Source organism: Osmerus mordax, chromosome 26 (assembly GCF_038355195.1).
Source record: "Osmerus mordax isolate fOsmMor3 chromosome 26, fOsmMor3.pri, whole genome shotgun sequence".
Taxonomy (NCBI): domain Eukaryota; kingdom Metazoa; phylum Chordata; class Actinopteri; order Osmeriformes; family Osmeridae; genus Osmerus; species Osmerus mordax.
In genome coordinates this window covers 9,632,160-9,653,109 of record NC_090075.1, presented here as the reverse complement: position 1 = coordinate 9,653,109, position 20,950 = coordinate 9,632,160, and the positions used below count along the sequence as shown (strand labels likewise).

The window sequence follows — 20,950 nt, the reverse complement described above, 5'->3', positions numbered from 1 at the left end:
AAATTCAGGAGGTGCATGTCAAGCTTTCCGGGGGCTCTCTGAGGGTGTTCCACGTAGACGAGGGCATTCCAATGTGTCCGTTTTTTGGAAAACGGAGAACCCTAAATCGGCCTTAAGGCGAGGTGATAAATGCCTTCGGCTGGACTCCTAAGCCTTTTCAATGCAGGAAAACCCTTTATCTTTATTTTTAGTTTGTTGGAGAAATTGATTAAACCTACCAAAAAAGCTGAATGACTATGAAATTTCTCATAGTACAGTATTTTATGCTGCATAGTGGCATTGACTGAAGTGGAAAACTGTGCCTCACCTTAAAATATATACTTTCTACAGTTGTATTGGGTGACATGTATCCCACACGTTTACTAACCTAAGGGTTGATCAATTTAAAGAAGATTTTAGTAGCATTCCCAGGGTTACTCAATTAGAAACCCAAAAGTTCCACTCACCAAATTTGCATTCAGTCCAGGGTCCGGACAGCGATGGCCTTAAGCATCTGGGGGCCCGTTTCAATAACTAATATGGGGCCCTACCCATATAAAACAAACATAATACAGCAGAAAAAGCAAGGATTCCTGTTGGTTTGCATCAATGGTATATTATTTTATTACGTGCACTTTCAGCTTCATGAACCAGCAGCTCAGCATAGAAATAATCCAACCTTATTTGATTAAAACGATAAATTATACAGCGTTTTACGTTGCATTTTACAGCAAAAACATTTTTGGGGTGAGATTTGCATAGGAAAGAGGTGTCAATGGACTTTGGGGTTCATTGTATGTCCATTTTACCCACTGAACTGTCGTTATTCAACTGTGACAAGGTAAATTCGGTTCTGCAATCAATGACCCCTTTAAAAGATTTGAGCCTTATGGAACAATAGGGTCATCAATAGGAAATTGTTGTTTAAATTTGATTGGTATGAAAAGGGCGTGTGTTTGTGAATGATGTTATAGATGATAATGGTAACCTTTTGGAATATGAAGCAGCGTTCCCCAACCACCGGTCCTTGGACCGGTACCGGTCCGTGGGTCATTTTGTACCGGGCCGCACAGAAAAAACAATAATAACATTATTTCCTTTTAATTTATTATCAGAGTCTGAAAGACGTTTTATTCTGAAAAAAATACCGGATTCTCTCCTTCTCTGCGGGCCTTTTCCCCTGAGCAAAAAAGCTCTGCAAAGACGTGCGTTTACTCATTTTTTAGCAAGTTTGTGGGCTTCATTGAGCGGTAACTATCACGCGCGTCTCTTCCTCTTGACACATGACCCGTGATAGTTACCACTCAATGAAGCCTGTTTGAGACTTTGTGCCGGTGTTTTGGATGAAGGCTGAATATCCTGAGATCGCCACAAAAGCACTGAAAACCCTGCTTCCATTTCCAACATCCTTTGTGAAACGGGATTTTCTGCCGTGACAGCAATCAAACAAAATCACGGAATAAACTGGATATAAGGAACGCACTTCGGGTGTCACTGTTGTCTCGTTTACACACAAAAGTGGGACTGGCAGATCGAAAGCTAGCTAGTAACAATATAACGATGGAAAACCAGGCTAAGAAACGTAAAGATGGGGCTGAAATATTAAGAGACAAAAATACATCACATTCATTAGACAAGGTTTTACCAATTGAAAAACGGCTGTTTATTTTACATAAAAAACTCTTTTTCACTCAAATCAGCAAAAAGAGCTAGATGTGAAAGTCGCTATTTAGGATCACATCAAACCCAGAATGTGCATGCATTAGCAGGGCAGCTGTGGTGGCGTAGGCCTATACGGGGACCGGTTCTAGTGGGCCAGTTTGGATCAAAGTCCATGGCCATGGGGAGTCAGGTGGCTGAGCGGTTAGGGAATCGGGCTAGTAATCTAAAGGTTGCCAGTTCGATTCCTGGCCGTGTCAAATGACGTTGTGTCCTTGGGCAAGGCACTTCACCCTACTTTGCCTCGGGGGAATGTCCCTGTACTTACTGTAAGTCGCTCTGGATAAGAGCGTCTGCTAAATGTAAATGTAAATCTTTCCTCCCAGTCGGTCCCTGCCGGTCCGTGAAAATATGTGTTACATGAAACTGGTCCGTGGTGCAAAAAAGGTTGGGGACCGCTGATATAAAGCTTTCTTAGACAAATATAATTTAAACTGTACTTATAGAGAATACAACAAGATCTGTAAAGCAATACCTATACCATTATTACAGTCAGTTCAAAGCACATTGTTATATGCAAGAATAAGACCCTTACCAATTTTTTTTATTAATGATTGTACTTTATTTAAAAGTAATGTAAAAATACATATATTAGTGATGCTTTGAAATCTAAATATTTTTTTGATAACAGAGGATTGTGTGTACAGGTCCCGAATATGGTTGTATTGTCCATATTTTAAATTCATTAAATGGCCCATTTCCCCAAAAGTCAAAGAGACACACTTTAAAATGATATACCCGGTCGCTGACTTGCTAAGAAAAATATTCAAATTTGGTGTAGAACCTTCTTTTTTGTGAGGTGAATGATGAGACTCTGGAACCATGCTTCAGTGAGTCCGATGTGATCAAATTTTGCATTGAGGCTCGATTTCTCTGCAAGCAATTGTATCGTTCATCTTCTTTGCTATGCGCCCTCTGCTGACATCCTGAATATGCAAGCCCCCACCCCTCGCCCCTCGGCTTGAAGCAACGGCCCCGGTGGATGTAGGTGGTATTGCATTTCATGTTAGACTTCCGGCTCTTCCGGTCGTTTTTATTCTATTAACTCCAGTCAACATTTACAAAACTATCTCCCCCAATAATTTGTGTTCGATTCTCGAACCTGGTTCATACTACTAGCTTTTTCATAAAATAATTTTTCCAGATTTTTGCTAAATTTGAAACCAATCCGAAATGGGTAAACTAGCACCCCATTTATTTGCTTACGTCAATAAAAGTTGCCTGCAAATGTGCTCGCGGATACTAACAGGGCACGAGCACAAAAGTTCACATTGGCCGATAGCCGATTTACCTGGAGCTGAATGAGCCATAATGTTGCCTGCCCTGCCTTGCCTGCCCTGTTGTAACAAGTTTAGCAAATGGTTGTCACACATACATGAAATGTTGTTAATATAGTTTATTCCCGTTAATTTAAAACAGATTTGATTTTTCTGTCAAGAACGTTTTTACGTACATGACATGATGGCAAATATTACATTATGTTAAGCGTGAGCATATTGTTGACATGTCTATCTGGAGCAAAGACGAAGATTAATACTTTAACTGATAACCACAATAAGAAATGATATAAATACGATTAGTCTTGCCTTCAGAAACTTTTGTTAAACACACACATTATTCTTTTTTTTAATCGTGTCATCAAGCCAGACTGCTTTTGTGGGACAATGAAGGTCCTCAGTGACTGTTTCACCCCCACTTTTAGGCCTATCTGATTTTCGTTTGAAAATACAGTTGACAGTAAGCTATGGTAAGTCTGCATTATGGAAGATTTCTGTTACCAAAATAACTATTGAGCTTTCTTTGCCTGGCGAGAACAACGACGGAGCTAGTTGTTCATGTTAACAGTTTATTTAATCCGATACAATGCGTTGGAAATCATACTCAAATCACAAGAAAAAAAGCAACATATGTGATGAGTTCCATCTAGAATAGCCCTATACTTAGCCCTATAGCCTATTTCTAACAACCAAGTGAAAGGAATACTATACAATGACAGCATACATTTACGTAAAGTTTGCATCATGTCTCTGATTCTTATCGGACTTGTACCCCATTCTGCCACTGCAATGCCTTAGCTCACACTCTCGCAACCATATAAATCTATGCTCGCCACTGGCTGTCGCAAAGTAGGACGTGTACAGCTAGTTGCAAGCGTGCACGAGGTCTCGGAGCTAGGGAAAAAAAGAGCCACTGTTTAAAGCTAGACCGGAAGAGTAGGAAGTGGAAAGATGGCGCGGTCCGGTTTCGCGCTCTTGCTTGCCTCACTGCGCCACTGAGCACTTTTCATAGAAATGAATGAGGACGCCATCTTGGAAGACAAAAGTTGCTTCCTCTAGTTATATTAACTCTATGTGAATATGTGACTGTCAAGCTCGCGGGAGCAACTTCCGGGTCACAACACAAAAATCTACGCAAAATTGAGAAAGAAGATTTCCACACACTATTTTAATTCCCGATTTCCATGTTCAAGCACATCAAAGAAAATCAGATAACGGGTCGTTTTTTCGTTTTCTATTATCTAATTCCTATTTCTAAATGGTAATCGGGAAACAGCTTGTTTCCCGATTTTGGTTTTTCTAATTTCAAAACTAAAATCCATTGGCCGCAAAGTACACGGACCAATAAGCCTCGCCCTTTCACGCACGGCAACTTCACTGCTTAATTGATTAGCGCAGTATATTTTCAGCTGTCTGGGCTGACTTAAAAAAAAAAAAAAATGCTCAAACATCCCCTCAAATTGAATTATTTAACAAAAGCAAAGAAGAAAAAGTGTCTGACTGACACTGAACCGAACTTATCATAAATACGATGGGCTCCGCGTTATTTCAGCACCGTGGACATTCAGCTCACCGGGAGCAGCGCTGCTAGACTGAATGTAGCCTGCTGAACTGAGACCCACACAGGACACAATTACTTTTCCGGGTTTGTTTATTTTTTGCAACTTTCGGCCACCCCAAGAAATTAATTAAAACAAAATAATAAAAGGCAATACAACAGTGGTCTTAGGACACTGACATAGAAAACAAAACAATATAAATATACAGTCACAGAAACACTGGCTTTAGCCGCCACATACGAATCCATAGACATCCATCGAAAAATCAATAATAAATACAAAACATCATCCAGTCAAAAGATGAACAGAGGGGTGTTCCATCAACGTAGATTTAGGATAAGCAAGACTTATTTCGCAAAGTCTCACTTACTTCAGCGAGAGTTCCGTTCCATTAAGGTGGCTTATTCTAGTTCTAGCTACGTAACCATGGTAACTTATACTTTTGAACTAGCCTGATCCGTGTCAGGCTTTAAATCGAGCTAAACAGACGGGCTCTGGCTAAACTAAAATGTGTTGCAAATAATTTCAAACAGGCGGAAACAGAATCTCAAAACATAGTTCCGTCGAGAGAATTACTGTGCGCAAAGCACTTGCTCGGAAACATAAGTGCAGACTTTTTGAAGTGCAGACATTAATGAATTTACGTGTTTACTTCATCTCCAAAGAATGTATTAATTTAAATAAACAAGTTAAGAAATAATGTCACTTTAACTGTTTTCAAAAGCCATTGGTTAATTGATATAAAATAAGGCCTTAGAAACTAAGCAGAGCGTCTAGACAAGTTACAATCAATTTTGGCGTATCCGTTCTTTGACAACCCTGTGGATGAAGGTGCTCAGATTATACAAAGAGCGTTTATCCCACCAGCCCCAAGGGTCTTCAGAGACAGAAGTAATGCTTCCCTGACCAGTACATGTGGAAGAGGTATAGGTTCAGCAGGCCCAGCATTGTTTATCTTGATATTTTATTGTCATTCTTAAAAAATATATAGGCTACATAGAAAAACACTTTAGCAACTCTTAAAGATCCTGTAAAGTGGACCTGGAAACGAGTTTTAAGTTTGCCACACCACATAATAATGTGTTATTAACTACCCATCCAAATTCGAATGAAAAAATAACACAGACAAGTATGTTAAATTACGCTTTGAAATTGTGAAAAAATCTGCAGTCTTCTCTGCTTAGGACTGGGTGGGCTTGTTGCCTGAAGGAGCTGAAGCTCCGCCCCTCGCTGCCTATTGCCTACCTCCGACCCAGATAATGGACGCTATGTCAAGCCAAACAAAACCATATAGAATTAGAATTTATTTGTTCAATGAGTAAAACATACAGATGCATGTAAATGAAATGTTCCCCTGAGCTGTAACAGTAAAAATGGACACCAGAGACAGCAGACATTAGCTACCATTTCACCAAAATACCATCATTCTACACCGAGTAGCCTAATATCAATTTAGCGGTTTGCACTAACTCATAGCAGAGATACCTCTGGAAAAGTTATCTAGTATAATTATAACAAGCACAAAGAACTGAGTGATGAACTGCTGGCGGCGGTGGATGGTCCAGGTGTGACCGGAGGATGAACGGCCGGAGGGGCGATATGCTCGGTACGGCTCCACGCTGCAAGAGAAGCCGTGTGTTGGTGAACCCCGTCTGTCTTTGGTCCATGTTAAAACTGTCCGCCGTGAAATGGTCAGTGCAGAGGCTGCTGTTAAAGTGTATCCGAAGCTTTCCATGAGCGAGGCTCTTCACAAAATCTATCCACCTATTTTTCCTTTCATTATCAATAGGGAACTTAAATGGCGTTGCAGCGCAGCTGGAGTTCTTGCATCCAGGGAAGATGCAGTTGCGGGTGGTGGGAGACATCATGAAGCTAGCTAGCTAGCTGATGTAGGCTACAATAACAGTACAGCATGAGGAGCCATTGAGTGATCTGACGTAGATAGGGCGAAATGACGTAGATAGGGCATTTTTTGGCTCCGCCCATTAAAACCTGATCTGAAAACGGAAGAGAAACTGTTCTTCGGTTTAACTCCACATTTCAGTGTGACAAAGTTTTAGCGCTTTGCACATGCTTTCAGGAACTCATTTCACACGTGTATAATGTACTTAGAAGCAAAACATGGAATTTACTTTACAGGATCTTTAAGGATGGCAATGAACACATAAGAGCAGCCTAGGCTACCATCCTTTGTAGAAAGGAGAGTAGTAGACTATTATGGTAGAAATGAGGGTAGTAGACTGCAGGCTATGTAGGTAGGCCTAGACTATGTAGTCTGCTGGAATCACACACAAGGAAGCAAACTCACTATAGCCAAGCCTTGACCACTGTTCAGTCTGTCTGCATCTCTGTGTGTCTGTGCATGTGGGACATTCTTGAACAGGGTTGGTGACTCAGAAAGGTTTAGGAAAGGCAACTATGCCAGGAAATATGAAGGGTATACCTTGCTCCAAAGCAGTACCTGAATATTATCATCAGTTTTTCAGGTCATCTTGAAACACAAAGAATCAAGGAGACTTTTTATTCAATTGTAGGCTATAAAGCATTTTCATTGTTTATTAAAGTAGCCTATATATTGACAAGCCTCAATAATACTTCATCTTCTCCTTCTGGCTTCCCCAATATTATAGGTGCAATATACTGTCTCCATGGGTGTAACCAGGCCCACTGAAAGACTCAGGGGGTGACTGCCTGGTGCCCCCAGGGTTGAAAAAGTGTTTCTAAAATAGGGAGTCAGTTGGCTGAGCGGTGAGGGAGTCGGGCTAGTAATCCGAAGGTTGCCAGTTCGATTCCCGGTCATGCCAACTGACGTTGTGTCCTTGGGCAAGGCACTTCACCCTACTTGCCTCGGGGGAATGTCCCTGTACTTACTGTAAGTCGCTCTGGATAAGAGCGTCTGCTAATTGACTAAATGTAAAATGTAAATGTAAAATGCTCTGTCGAGTGGCAATAATGAGACCTGTCTCATTTTTGTGAAGTGCACTGTCTTCCATTTACATTTTTAAATATGCTTGAGTGCCCAGGGTGCCCCTTAATGCAATAAATGATAGTGTGCCCTCTATACATTTCAAAACATGTCATGCATGTGATGCAGTACCCTATAAGGTGCCCTTACAATGGTCTAAATTTGACTGTTCCCGTGCCCTTACTTTCGATGGAAAAGGGTGCTGTTATGAAGTGCCCTTTATGCTGCCCCTACATGACAATGTCCCAATCTGGAAAAATCTCGGGCAGCCGTCCATACACTGTCAGCCAGAATAGTAATAATTGAATTTGGATTAAATATGCACACACTCTAATGTAATAATAGTCATGCTGTGCAATTTTAAAAGACTGTTCTGCCAAGCAAAGTGTGCTACAGTTTGGGTCACCTTCTGATCTGAAAGTTTGTGCTGGATCTGTGCAATAATACTTATTTCAGTGAATCCACATTTTAGTCATGGTTATCTTTCCCTTTTATCTTAAAGTGCATTTAGACTATCAGTTAATAAATGTGAGACTTATTCGTGTTAGCGAGACTTGCGGTAGCGACGTTGATGGAACACCCCCCTGGTATAATTTAAACCTTTTAACATACATGTTTTAAACCAGTATTACAATATTTACCTATATGTTTACAGGGTTTACTCCGGCGTTTTCGAAGGTGCTGCCAGAGAATGTCTAATATAGAGAGAACCATAGATATATATAAACACTAGATGTCTCGTCCGCGTTGACGGACAACGGAGTCGAACGTCCGCACATGGCGGCCATCTTGCTACAGTCAACTCGCTCACCCATAACATTGTGTTGATGCTACATGTACTTTTTAAATGACCATAACTTGCTCAATTTTCAACCGATTTTGAAACGGTTTGGTTTGTTATCAACGTCAGAGCTGTCGGTATGCCATTGCATACTTATGAATAATTATGTTATTTTTTTAAAAATAGAATAGAAGTATGCAGTGGCATAACGACCGCCTTTCTGTTCTAAAAAGCCTTTTAAAATGTCATTGACGTCATACACATCGTACGACCAGAGATATTGTTTTACTTCCTTTTTTCTCTCGAGCTATCGACAACTCAGCTGACAGCTTAGGCTCTTCTTGTCTATACACATGCTAGAAAGAGTTTTGGGTTGCTAATGTTGTTGCTAATGTTGCTAATGCTCTGACATTCTGATTCTGTTTCGGATGCATGAATAAAGCTTTTCTTTTGTTGTCCGATATCTTTCGTTTTTCAGCACCACTGGCATATGTACGTTTCATTTCTTTTCCTGCTCAAACTAACATTTTAGCCTTAGGATTGTGGGTAGTGTAGTATTTCAACAGAAGATCGCAAATAACAAAGTTGATTTCATAAGGACTTGTGGCTTTTATGGGAGCAGAAACTTTCGTTTCACAACCTCGTAGCTCGTGGTCAGTCTACCTTGGATGGTTAGACATTATGGCTGACAATCAATATCCTACGGAGAAAATGAATGGGATTTTTGCTGGTATGTTTGCGTCTGGGTCCGGAACACTTTTGACAAGTGCAACCGTCTCAGTGCAGATTTACACATCGCGATTTTCGGAATCAACTTTTCGCTTTTTGTCGGGTTTAGAGCACGCTATGATTTTCGCTTAGGCAGAATCGGGTACCGTTTGCAAGTCGATTAGCCTGCGTTGTTGCGAATGACACACAACCTGCGTGAACTACAGGTTGCGGCTAGGGTTGCCAACTTCCTCAACCCCAAATGAGGGACACTTTCTTCCAGCTGACCAACAATAACGGAAATCGCAAGCTTTCATTAGCCATACCACAAACCTACTCATTTCAGTGTAATTTGGCAAACCACTACTGTACTCGCTTGGATGTATTGGTCATAGTACTCAAGACAATTATTGTATTGTTACAAACTGGTGTACACATTCATTTTTGCGTACGCAACGTTTATAGATGAGGCCCCAGGTCTGAACATCCCTGTGTATAGTTAACTTGTGGGTGTAAGTATGAAAAAAGTATTTTGCATCCTAATAATTGAGTTACTTATATACAAGTGCATCTAAAAAAAAGTTTATTTCGTAATTTCATTCAAAAAGTGACACATATATTCTAGAATCAGATTCATCACACATAAGTGGCACGTTTCAAGCCTGTTTTGGTTTGGTTTTGATGATTACTGTTTACAGCTCATGGAAATCTAAAATCCAGTATCTCAAAATATTTGACTAAAAAAAAGATATACAGAAACATCAACCAGAGAAGAGCGCTAATACTTACGCAAGTTTCTCAGGCATCCCTGCGGAGTTTGGGGGCATTGAACCGGAGTGGACACTGCTGAATCCGCAGTGGAGAGCTGCAGCCTCAAAGTCTTAGATGCCTCAAGGGGCGGTAACCCTCCAACACCGTGGTGGACACAGGTGGTCAGAGAAACCGTCCGACTGTATTCTAAGGTTCTGGAGAAGAGGGTTCGGCCAATTGTCAAACCTTGGAGTGAAGAGGAAAAATGCGGGTTCCGTTCTGGCCGTGGAACGACGGACCAGATCTTTGCTCTCGCAATGATCCTGGAGGGGGCCTGGGAGTATGCCCATCCGATCTGCATGTGTTTTGTGGATCTGGAGAAGGCGTATGACTGGGTCCCCCGGGAGATACTGTGGGAGGTGCTGCGGGGTGAGGGGGTCCCTTCTTAGGGTGATCCAATCCCTGTGCTCCCAAAGCGAGAGCTGGGCCTCGGCATGAGGTCAAGTTCGTTCCATGTGGAGGTTGGCCTCCGCCAGGGCTGCGCTTTTAAGTTTGTTTTGAACTTTATAAAGTATGAGCCTATATTAAACACAAATTAATACACAAGCACAAGACAGCAAAATCAAATGTTGCGCTGATAATGCCAGTGTTGTCATACTGCTGCGAGTCCAGGGTATCGCGCAATAGCCAAGAAAACACGCAACTCAACCTCGCGTTCTTAGCGTTCTTCGGATTGATAAACAGCCTTTAGACGGGCTCTGCTTTGTGTTTGGCGCTGCCGCACTAGCGTTGCTGGGAAAGATGAGATGACTTAATGACGTGGCTCTGTGGTGGCTCTCTATCCTGTGGAAAAGCAAACCGGTTCTTAGAAGGCTCGCAAATTGAACCAGCTCAGAACCGGCTCTAGCACCAGCTACGAACTAGCTCCAGGTTCACTTTGGTGGAAAGGGGGTATTAGAGATAAGTTGAGGAGCTCAGTCATCCGTGAGGAGCTCGGAGTAGAGCCGCTGCTCCTTTGCATCGAAAGGAGCCAGTTGAGGTGGTTCGGGCATCTGGTAAGGATGCCCCCTGGGTGCCTCCTAGGGAAGTGTTCCAGGCATATCCAGATGGGAGGAAGACTCAGGACTAGCTGGAGAGATTGTATCTCTACTCTGGCCTGGGAACGCCTTGGGGTCCCTCAGTTGGACCTTGTTAATGTGGCTGTGGCTGGGGATAGGGAAGTTTGGGGCCCCCTGCTGGAGCTGCTCCCCATAGAAAATCTATGAATCTAAGATCTTAATGCAAGGCCTCTCAATGGATGGTATTGTCAAGAGGAAAATTAGATACACCAGACCCAACAATACAGACGAGTTGATGGCTGCTATCAAAGCAACCTGGGCTTCCATAACACCTCAACAGTGCCACAGGCTGATTGCTGCAAGTGTATAGTAGTGTATGCTGCTTGAGAGTAGGATGGATGGAATTGTTTACTGTTAAAGGAATGTAGTAATAGTACAGTTTAATTATAAAGTGATCTACTGTACAATCACAATGCCTGATTTTTTGGGAATGCTGCTTAGAAGTAAAATATGTAGATACAGTATTTCATGTGGATAAAGTACATCATAAGAGTGGCTGAAGCCACAAAACAGTGTCAGATACTTGGAATGAGATATAGTATTTGTATACTGGTTGTGTTGCGGTGTCGTTTGTTGTTGATTTAAATCTGTATTCCAGTCTACTATTTATGCAAGCCTTAATCAATAGGTGAAGCTGGTTCATGCAGGAGACTGCTTGGCCAGTCGGCAATATCATTGTCTTATTACACACATCCAATCACCCTCACCAACATTAACAGGATGGTCAATTTTAAGACTAGGAACTGTCATGCCCCTTTGACATTTTCTCCAACTGATTTTCATTGTTCTCTCCATCACCATAGCCTCTAGCCTGGTCCTAACCAGACCCTCGTACATTTCATTTGTACAGAGGGTCTGGGGTCGCTCCTTTGACAAGCGTTAACTTCCTTGAAGGCGGGTACTCTGTTGAAGTTTAAAACTATTGGATCTGCCCAGAGCCACTCTGATCTGCCATAACCAATCACTAGCGTTTGCCTTAGCCAACTCCTTCACCACTACTGTAACGGAGCTAGCTGCCGTAGCTGGAAAATCAAACTTTTCCCGAACCCCATGGGGAGGAGGGCCACAACATCATGGCCACCAACAAAACTTAGCAAAGATTGTTGTTGCTCCGGCTTTAACTTTTGGATATTCGGCAGCGTTGCCACAACGGACCGAATAGCTTCACTCGCATCTTTCACTGCCGCCATTACTGAACTACAACTCAAACTAGCGCACAACATCAACATCATCGTTCTCAGCCACTCCCTCTGTTCGCTGATTGGCCCTACAATGTTTTTTGTTGAGAAAACCGACTTAGGTGCCGAATTCCCAAACCTAGTACAGAAGCAAAATCTAAATTGAGCGGAAGTACATAGGAGGGCAGAGCGTGGCTACATAGCCTCTACCCTTGGCTCTGTCTTTGATCTGTTGGGGGAATGATGGATATCTAAGCTCTCTATCACTGATGTTGAGTCAAAGTCTCAAGTTCAGTTTCTTGGGCAGAGAGCTGTTGAGAAACAGAATATTACTGCAGAAGATGACGTGTTTGTACACTCAACCTGAACAATGTATATAATCTGGCATTCCAAATGCATTAGGCTGTAAGTATACCGTATGTATGTGTGTGTGAATTGACACTATTGTTTAAAAACATAAAAAGAATGACAGTACAGACTTCCAAGACCAGGTAAAAGACTAACCAATGAATACAGCCTATCTAATAAATTGCAACATGTGAGTAACGCGTGATTGTATCCAACGCGCTCCCTGTTTTCAATGTCAGCTTGGCCTATTTCATAATTATTCATTATATGTGTCAATACTGACAGGGAGGGGTTCTGCACAGGACCCCAGAGTGCTGACTGTTCATATGATGCACGGGCTGCTCCACTGACAAAGAGTACAGGAGAATATTGCTGGGATACCAAGGAGGGCTCTCCTTTTCAGTTGATGGCCTTATCCCAAAGAAAAGAAAAGCAGGATCATTAATGTTGTAGGACTGGCACAGCTTTTATTAAAATCCAACTCAACTGAGGTACAGTACAGGAATTTTACCCTCTACTATATTCTTTGCTCTCGCTCTCCTCTCGCTCTCTCAAACACACACACACAAACTTATAGTATTACTCTCTCTCTGTCTTCTCTCATTCTGTCTTTCTCTTCCGCTAAAAAAGCTGGAAGTATCGTGTTTGCAGGCAGTTAGGGTTATTTAAATGGCCAGTTGCAACTCACAGTCAAAACAACTGAGGTTGGGTTTTACTGAAGATGCAGAGGGAAATTAAACAGACCCGAAATGAAACACTTAAAAGAAACAGGTACCAACAGTATTACTCTTCTGCTGTAAAACTGCTAATGTTGTTTCTAAATCAAAAATGTAATTCATGCTCAGAGCGGAGAAAATTGATCCTTCATAAACTGGGGCTAAAATAGGCTTTAAAACAATTGCTCAATTGTGATTCCTCTGATGGCTCTACTGTCCCTACATATTATATAAGGAATTGCTGTATCTACATTGCCCGCTGAAGGATTTTAGTAGTGCTGGTAAAGCAAAGTACACTTGCAAGCAAGGGTCTTCACATGGTAATAGTGCTGGCTCGCAGGACATGAGCTGTTGCTATGGTAACCATCTTTGGGCTCTCTCAGCCCAGGAAAACGGTTTCATTATCCTCTGCTACGGATGGGAGGAGAACGAAAAAGGAAGAGAAACAGAGAGAGATGGCAGCGCACACACTATCACAATTTTCACCTGCTCATTGTCTTTTGTCTTCAGCTTTCCATCTGTGGTAGAATAGAATTTCCAAATAATAGGTAGACAGCATGAACAGTACTCATTCACATTCATGATAGACACCATGAAATGTAGTGCAATGTGTAATAATGTGGCATGAAGCTTTTCACATTGACATTTGAAGTGTCTGGTCTGGACAAAATCTATTGCAACCAAGGATTTACGTGATCTAAACAAGTGCCATACTGTAAAATAGCAACCCGCCTAGTGCTGTTACCCTTGATGTATGACCACCTTGAATTCAGACACAAAATAAACTAAAAACAACAATGTGATGATCCTAGAAATTAATAACCGTTTTGATAAATCAGGCTTGTGTATCGTTGGCGAACTTGATACACGAGGACAACATGTTTGTGTGTGTATTCATGCCTGTGCTTGCATGCACCAAAATGCAGACATGATTTTAAAGCTAACTGTGTGTATACTGGTATGTGTGTATGAGGCAAAGTCTATGTCAGATTATTACATTGTTAATTACATGTGAATGAATGCGTCATGCTGAGATGGCTGTGTTCTACATGATTCCCCCTGGTAGAATTAAGTCTGCCAGGAAGTCTGTGTTTGCGTGTGTGTGTACATGCACAATTGTTTGTGTGTATGTGTGTGCTTGTGTGTGTGAGTCAGTCCCCACCTTATCTCCTCAGCATGCACTTGTCCTCTAAGACTGGCGCAGTTCTCTAGAGTGATGAGCACAGTGGCTGTCCACTTTTCCGAAGAAGGCACCTTTGGAAAAGTAGCTGCTTTTGATATCTTGGCAATAGTATGTATTATTGCCATACAGCTTGCAATTCTGAATACAAAATAACTGTTAAAAATTAAAAAATAAAATAATTATGCTTTATCCTCTGGTAAACTTCATAAAACATCTGAATGAGAAGCCTCTGTTTTTCCCTGATTTATAAGCAACACATGTTGACTGACTGCTGGCTTTAAAATAAAATGTAATGGCATGTGAAAGTTTAATAATTCTAATCAATGTTTCTTTTCTCCTGCCCACAGCACCCAACACCGCCCCATATGGGAGTACAGGAAGTGCGCAGGTCCTAATGGCCTGCCGGTACCTGGTCTTGGCTGTCTCCTCCTTCATCAGTGTTTACTAGGGGAGGGCAACCAAACACAGTGACTGTAGAAAGCCTTTCAAGCGTTCATCAATGCTTTTACAGGCTGATGGCTCGATCCAATCTGGTACAGTTTGTTTAAGTCAGTATTGGATATAATCAACATTACCTTTGTGGGGAGTTTTATTTTCTTTATTTTCGTTTTTTTTCAAAAACATTATTCTGATTGCCCACTTTGAGAATCAATGCTCATTGTCCTTATCAAACGCCCTCATGGCTACAACATGAGCTCTTTCATTTGTTTCTAGCCATGGGGTTGTAGTGTGGAAATCGACATTTGCATCTTTGTTTTTGTAAATGGCAGAAAGATGCCATAGTGCCAAGTCCCTCAAGTACACAATTTCCACATCGGTCATCTAAACAGTATTTAAATTATTAGACTGTCCAACAAAGAAATATGTACATGCACAACATTAATTATGCATTAGTGTATGATTGTGGTTTTCAAACGTTTGCATTATAATAATAGGCATATAGATTACTAAATAGCTAAACTGAACTTTAAATTTACTCAAACCCCCCTGTATAGGACCAATATAAAATAGACAGTTTGTTGCATTTAGAATTTAGTCTTACAATTTCATGTTGTTTGCCTCTCATCTATTATCAAGTAAAGAACATAGGAGGATGTATCTAACTTTATACTCTTTGCTATTTTGGTTCCTTGGAAGTGGATGTGTGGTCTGATTATTAATGCCATTAATTTCCATTGAATCAGCAGTCACACATTTTTGCACCGTACAGGATTAAGGGAAGAGTCACAGCCCTGTATTAACTTGTTTGCATTTATGATTTTTAAAATTATTATCTCCTCACCATATTAATTAAAGATAAAGTTCAGCAGAACAAAAACTGATACAGGGATGAGTAGCAAGGTTCAACATACAGGTATAATCCAATTGACAAAGAAACATAAAAGAGTGGAGCAATATTTAGTGTACATGACTACTTTGGAGGCTTTCCTGTATCACTAAAATGTGTTAGTTTGTTTGTTCAGACAAAGAGCTAATTTGATTTTCTGAGCTGTAAGAATAGGTGATAACAGTGCAGACCTTCCTTGTCAGGGTTTCTTCATTCCTGCAGTTTTGCAGCATTAGAATCTATGTTTAGACTACGATTCAGTTCCTTGAGCCCAATAATAGCTTAATAGGATTGGAAGTAGTGTTCACATCAAATGGCTCAAGTATATATCATGAAATCCATGATTTTACATATAGATTATGTGATGATTTAAAGTTCCACTAAGGTCCATTAAGGGGGATTTTCCAGTTGGCTAATACATTTTATTGTCAATCTAACTATTGGGGCTTAACAGATAGAAATACTTAATCAACCATTATTATTAGTTTTAGTTTTTGACTAGATTTGAAAATGAACCGTAGTTGATGTCACTTTCATGTTTGAGATAGTGTAATGGTATGGTTCTGAGAGGTCAACAGATTTAAATGTATGTCTTACTTCAGTGTTGTTTTTCATGGGGTAACCTGGGCAAGGAATTCTCTGTAGATGTATCTGAAAACTGCTTAACACAATTCAGTAAGACACCATGTAACTATAAATCTTTAGAAAGTATAGAAATCAAAATTGAAGACTGAAAGCACAAATACTTTTGTTTTGTTATTATGTGTATGTTTTTAAATATGAAGATTTTGTTTCGGGGGGGGGGGTTATTGTTTTTGTACTGAAAAAGGTTCTCCGCTTGTTTTATGAATACTGCACCATATTATCTTGTTTAAATGTTGAAGTATATTGCAAAAGGGGTCAAAACTACTGTATATTTATTACATTCCTTTGTGAAAACGCTGTAAAGAAAAATATATAGCTGTGAATCTGGATATGTGAAATTATTTGATTGAGGCAAGATATGGCATAGTTTATGCTGTTGTCAACTAATTTAGATGCCATTATTGTTGTTAATTCTTGTAAAACAAATAGATTAAAAGACAAATGTTTGCAAACTAATTATCTACTTTTTGAAGACCAAGAAGGTGCAATCAAAAATAACAGTATTATAGAAATTAGTCATATTTGTGTATATACAGTATGGAGAGAATAGGATTTATTTTGATGTTATTGTTAGAACAGGTGTGTAGTTTAGTTAAAACATGTGTATTTGATGATGTGCAGAGTATGAATGTGGATGTCAAATTTAACTGATGTTTAAAGGTTGGCCAGTTTACAAATAATCAGTTTTTTGAAGCCAGTTTTAGAGAAGCCTTTTGCTCTATAACCAGACAATTACTTCCACGATTATTCTACATGTTATAATACATTCTATGATCATTCTATCTGATGACACTGCATTGATGTTTTGAAGTCATAGTAAATGTGGCACATTGGTGACTGCATGAAGTGTGTTGGTTACCTGTTATGCAGCTGAGACCTTGGTATTATTACACATTTATGAATGTATATTATTTTGACTGCATCACATAGTGTTATCAAGTCCCTCTAATCAAGTCACTATTATTTACAATGAAAGTTCTCATTCTCAAAATATATCTGACTCAATGCACAATCCATTGTAGGTTCCATTACAATATCTGAACATAAACAGTATCTACTATTAATCTCCATGTCTAGATTTTACAATACCTTGAATTTGTCCCATACGACCTGATGGAACAGTATAAATCAGAGACTTCACCAAGTAACATGTTATTATTGTTGCACTCCTCTCCAAATTGAGCACCAACCATTCACCATTCTTCTAAAGGGATAGTAACTTTTTTATTTAACCAGAGTGCCGGATGTTAATTTTGGTACTACTACTGTTTAGTCGTGCCAGAAAGGTTTATTGTAGCATTGATTAAGAATTTTGACACAATGTTTGCTCAAAGACTTCCGTACTTACTATCTTACAGTAATGGTGGCCAAATGACAAACTGTAGACATGACACATGCAATAAAAGACCACGATAACCTGCTTCGTAGCATTATAACTAATAACAATGCACCTGCGTGGCATTTCCCTGCCAGCGTTTGATATAGACATCACTGCTCCACGGTGTACAACATATTGCATTGGGATCTAAGATCATGTATATGTTGTGCAGATGAGATTCTTAAACACATTTGAATTTGGTGACTTTTGGTACTGTAAACCAAAAATTCTGTTGTAAAATTTATGTTAATTTACCTCAGTATCAAAAACCGACCATGACATACATCTGCATAAGTTATCCCCCTTAGACTAAGGAAACTTGTATCCGTGTTGGTGGTTAAACAAGTGTTTCAATAACAAAAATTCAAAGAAGAGAATGTTCAAATACAAATTTAAGTACCGCCAAAATGATACCTGGACTTTTCCAATGATTCATAGAATTCCCTTAAATTCACCAGATTTTGTGAAATAGAGTGTTTGATGCATTAAACACAGTATCAAAAGCATTGTAAAACAATAGTCATATCAATAACAGCTGTAAAATGGCTTCATAAGAGGAACAAGTACTATACTGAATGTGCCTTTTAAGATATAAATTTGATATGTTGACCATATTGAAGCCTATTTTGTGAAACCATTATTGCAGTTACATACAACCCAATTGTGTATGACCTTAGACACTTTTGGATAATACAAGCAATGTTATGGTTATGACAATGTGTTAAAATGGGTTTGTCACTGTATTAAAATTAAACAAAAGCCTGGTCTCACAGTGATCTTTGGTTTTGAATAATGTCGAAAATGTCAGATTCACATTTGGACCTATTAGCAACCTCCAAAAACCTTTAAAGCTGGCTCAATCCACAAGTAGCCATGAATTGAAATCAAACCATATTATTACAGGAAAATCAGGGGCCGTCTTCACAAAACCTTTTATCTCACCACTAAGAGTTCTCCTAAATTGCTGTTAAAGTTCCTAGCTAAGAGTTTCCTCCCTAAAACCTATTCACAAAGCTTCCGAGACAGACTTTTACTAAGGAATGGGGAGAAATCTTAAACTAAGAGAAAGGGTGGAGTTCACCTTTTGCAATGGATGATGTCAACAAGCTTACTAACTATGCCCACAGTGATTGGCTGATGGGTTGAGGGGATGGGTCTCTGTCAGTAATTTGATCATATAGAATGAGGTATTATGTTGCCATATGCAAAAATTAAGATAAAAAAAAACAAAAAACATTTTGCCAAAGATTTTTAATTGTAAGCTAAGTATCACAAATTAATCAAGTATGTTCAGGTAATTGTCAGTTTTCTACATGTGCACCTTGTAAACAAATAGCAAATATGTATAAAGGCAGCCGTATGAATTGTCAATGTGGGGTCTGAATAGGGCATTTATTGTTTGACTACAATCATAATACCCTTGCGACTAAGGCAATACCTTTTTAAAAGCTCATTATCACAAAATATTTCTAAAACGTTTATGTTCCAAGGTAGATTGCCATCAACAAACCTTTTAGGATTGTTTGTGATTTCTGTTAGTGACTTAAGAGTCCTCATGACTACCCATGAGTCTTCACAGATTTAGCAGCTGGTTTAAGTTAGGAGCTACTTTTAGCCTTAAGATGTTTTGTGAATACCCTGACTTTTAGCCTTAAAACATCTAAAGGTTCCTAACTTGCCAATTTAGGAGAAACTCTTAAAAATAATGGTATTTCAGATTTATAATTTTAGGACTTTTTACTCTAAGAGTATTTCACAAAGTGTTTTAGCGCTAAAACCACCTCCTAAACCTGCGAAAAGTTAGAGATAATCAAGAGACTCCTAAGTCACAAAGACTAAATCACAAACAATCCTAAAATGTCTGTTGCTGCCAATCCGCCGTAATTTTTGTATTAATTTTTTCGTGATAATGAGCTTTGAAAAAAGGTATTGTCAGTATTATGATTGTAATAGAGTTATCAGGGATGCAGTCACCTATAGAAACAAACCAGTAACACCGGAGATCAAGGTTGACAATGCTACTTGGCCACAGGGACAATGCAGCTATGCATTTTTTTTTTTAAGCTTTACATAACGCAACATAATACCTCATTCTACCATATTTCTATGATGAAATAATTGACAGAGATCCATCCCCTACTAGCCAATCACTGTGGGTATTATTAGTAACCTTGTTGACATCATCCATAGCAACAAGGTCAACCCCGCCTTTTGTCTTAGCTTAAGATTTCTCCCCATTCCTTTGTAAAAGTTGGTCTCAGCAGCTTTGTAAATATATTTTAGGAAGAAACTCCTAGCTAGTTTTTCTCTTAAGTGGTGACAACATGTTTAGTGGATACGGCCCCTGGTCTTTAACTATTAACTGCAACTTTTACTTAACAGACAACCCCCCTCTGATGGCAAACAATATTGACCAGTGTGACTGAATGTCTTTGTCATGATCATGTAAATCACCTACAGTAAATTGCGTCTATTTAGGATTCCAGCTTTAACAGTTTTACTTTTCATTTAATGTAAAACAGTTCAGATATATCCTTGAACAGCACATCAAAAAGGCTTTAGCTTACAGGGACAGTCTGCAAGGAATATACTGTGTGGCATTGTGTATGGAAATGATTAGAATTCTGATAGAACTGTTTCTCTTTTCTTCTGCTTGCTCTTCACAAAAGAATGTGTGAGCCAGAGCAAATGGAGAAATGGCAGCGCCTTTTTGACAGAGGCAATTCCTCTGACCCTGCAGTTAATAAAATCCTTCCTGTGCCTTTGTCAGTTTTTACTGGGAGATATTGTCATACGCCAGGGGTGCAGCCTGTTGCCTTGTCTATCCACTCCCTGTGCAGCATACTGAGTTGTCGAAATCAAAAAAGCTACTTGCATTCATCTCAATGGATACGTTTATAGCTCAGCAGGCAGGAGCTAGCTCTCGATTATCAAACTGAGCAACAAAATCCATTGGCTGTCTTGATAACTGGCCTCTAGGCAAGTCTTCTATAAGGCATTGTGAGGTGGGGAGAGAACATTTTAGACCCTCTGGTTTTTATCATCTGTCTATAACTGTTCAAATGGTACAAATGCATGATCAGACATGTATGTATCACACAGCTTATTTCTGTAGCCAGTAAACAGTTCAGAGCTGTATCTACCAATATAGGGAATGTGTGCTTTTAAAAGGGTCAACCTAATGCTCATAATTTTTTACTGAGCTGGAAAATAGGTTGTCAGGCACTGATACAGACATCGATAATTTCCTGTTTTAAAGCAAGCTGTCTAGTCCTGGTCACCATGTGAAAATGAAGAATCACAAGTAAAGTTTTTCTTT

General features: G+C 39.7%; 1 protein-coding gene across 2 annotated transcripts in view; it reads left to right on the top strand.

The window, feature by feature from the left end:
• Positions 1–14,784, top strand: part of negr1 (neuronal growth regulator 1) — a 202,339-nt gene extending 187,555 nt beyond the window's left edge. For both annotated transcript variants that reach the window (XM_067230073.1, XM_067230072.1), the window contains one exon: positions 14,629–14,784. In XM_067230073.1, coding sequence (XP_067086174.1) covers positions 14,629–14,729 — 101 coding nt within the window. In that variant the 3' untranslated portion in view covers positions 14,730–14,784. The remainder of the gene's footprint in view (positions 1–14,628) is intronic.
• The last annotated feature ends 6,166 nt before the right edge of the window (positions 14,785–20,950 follow it).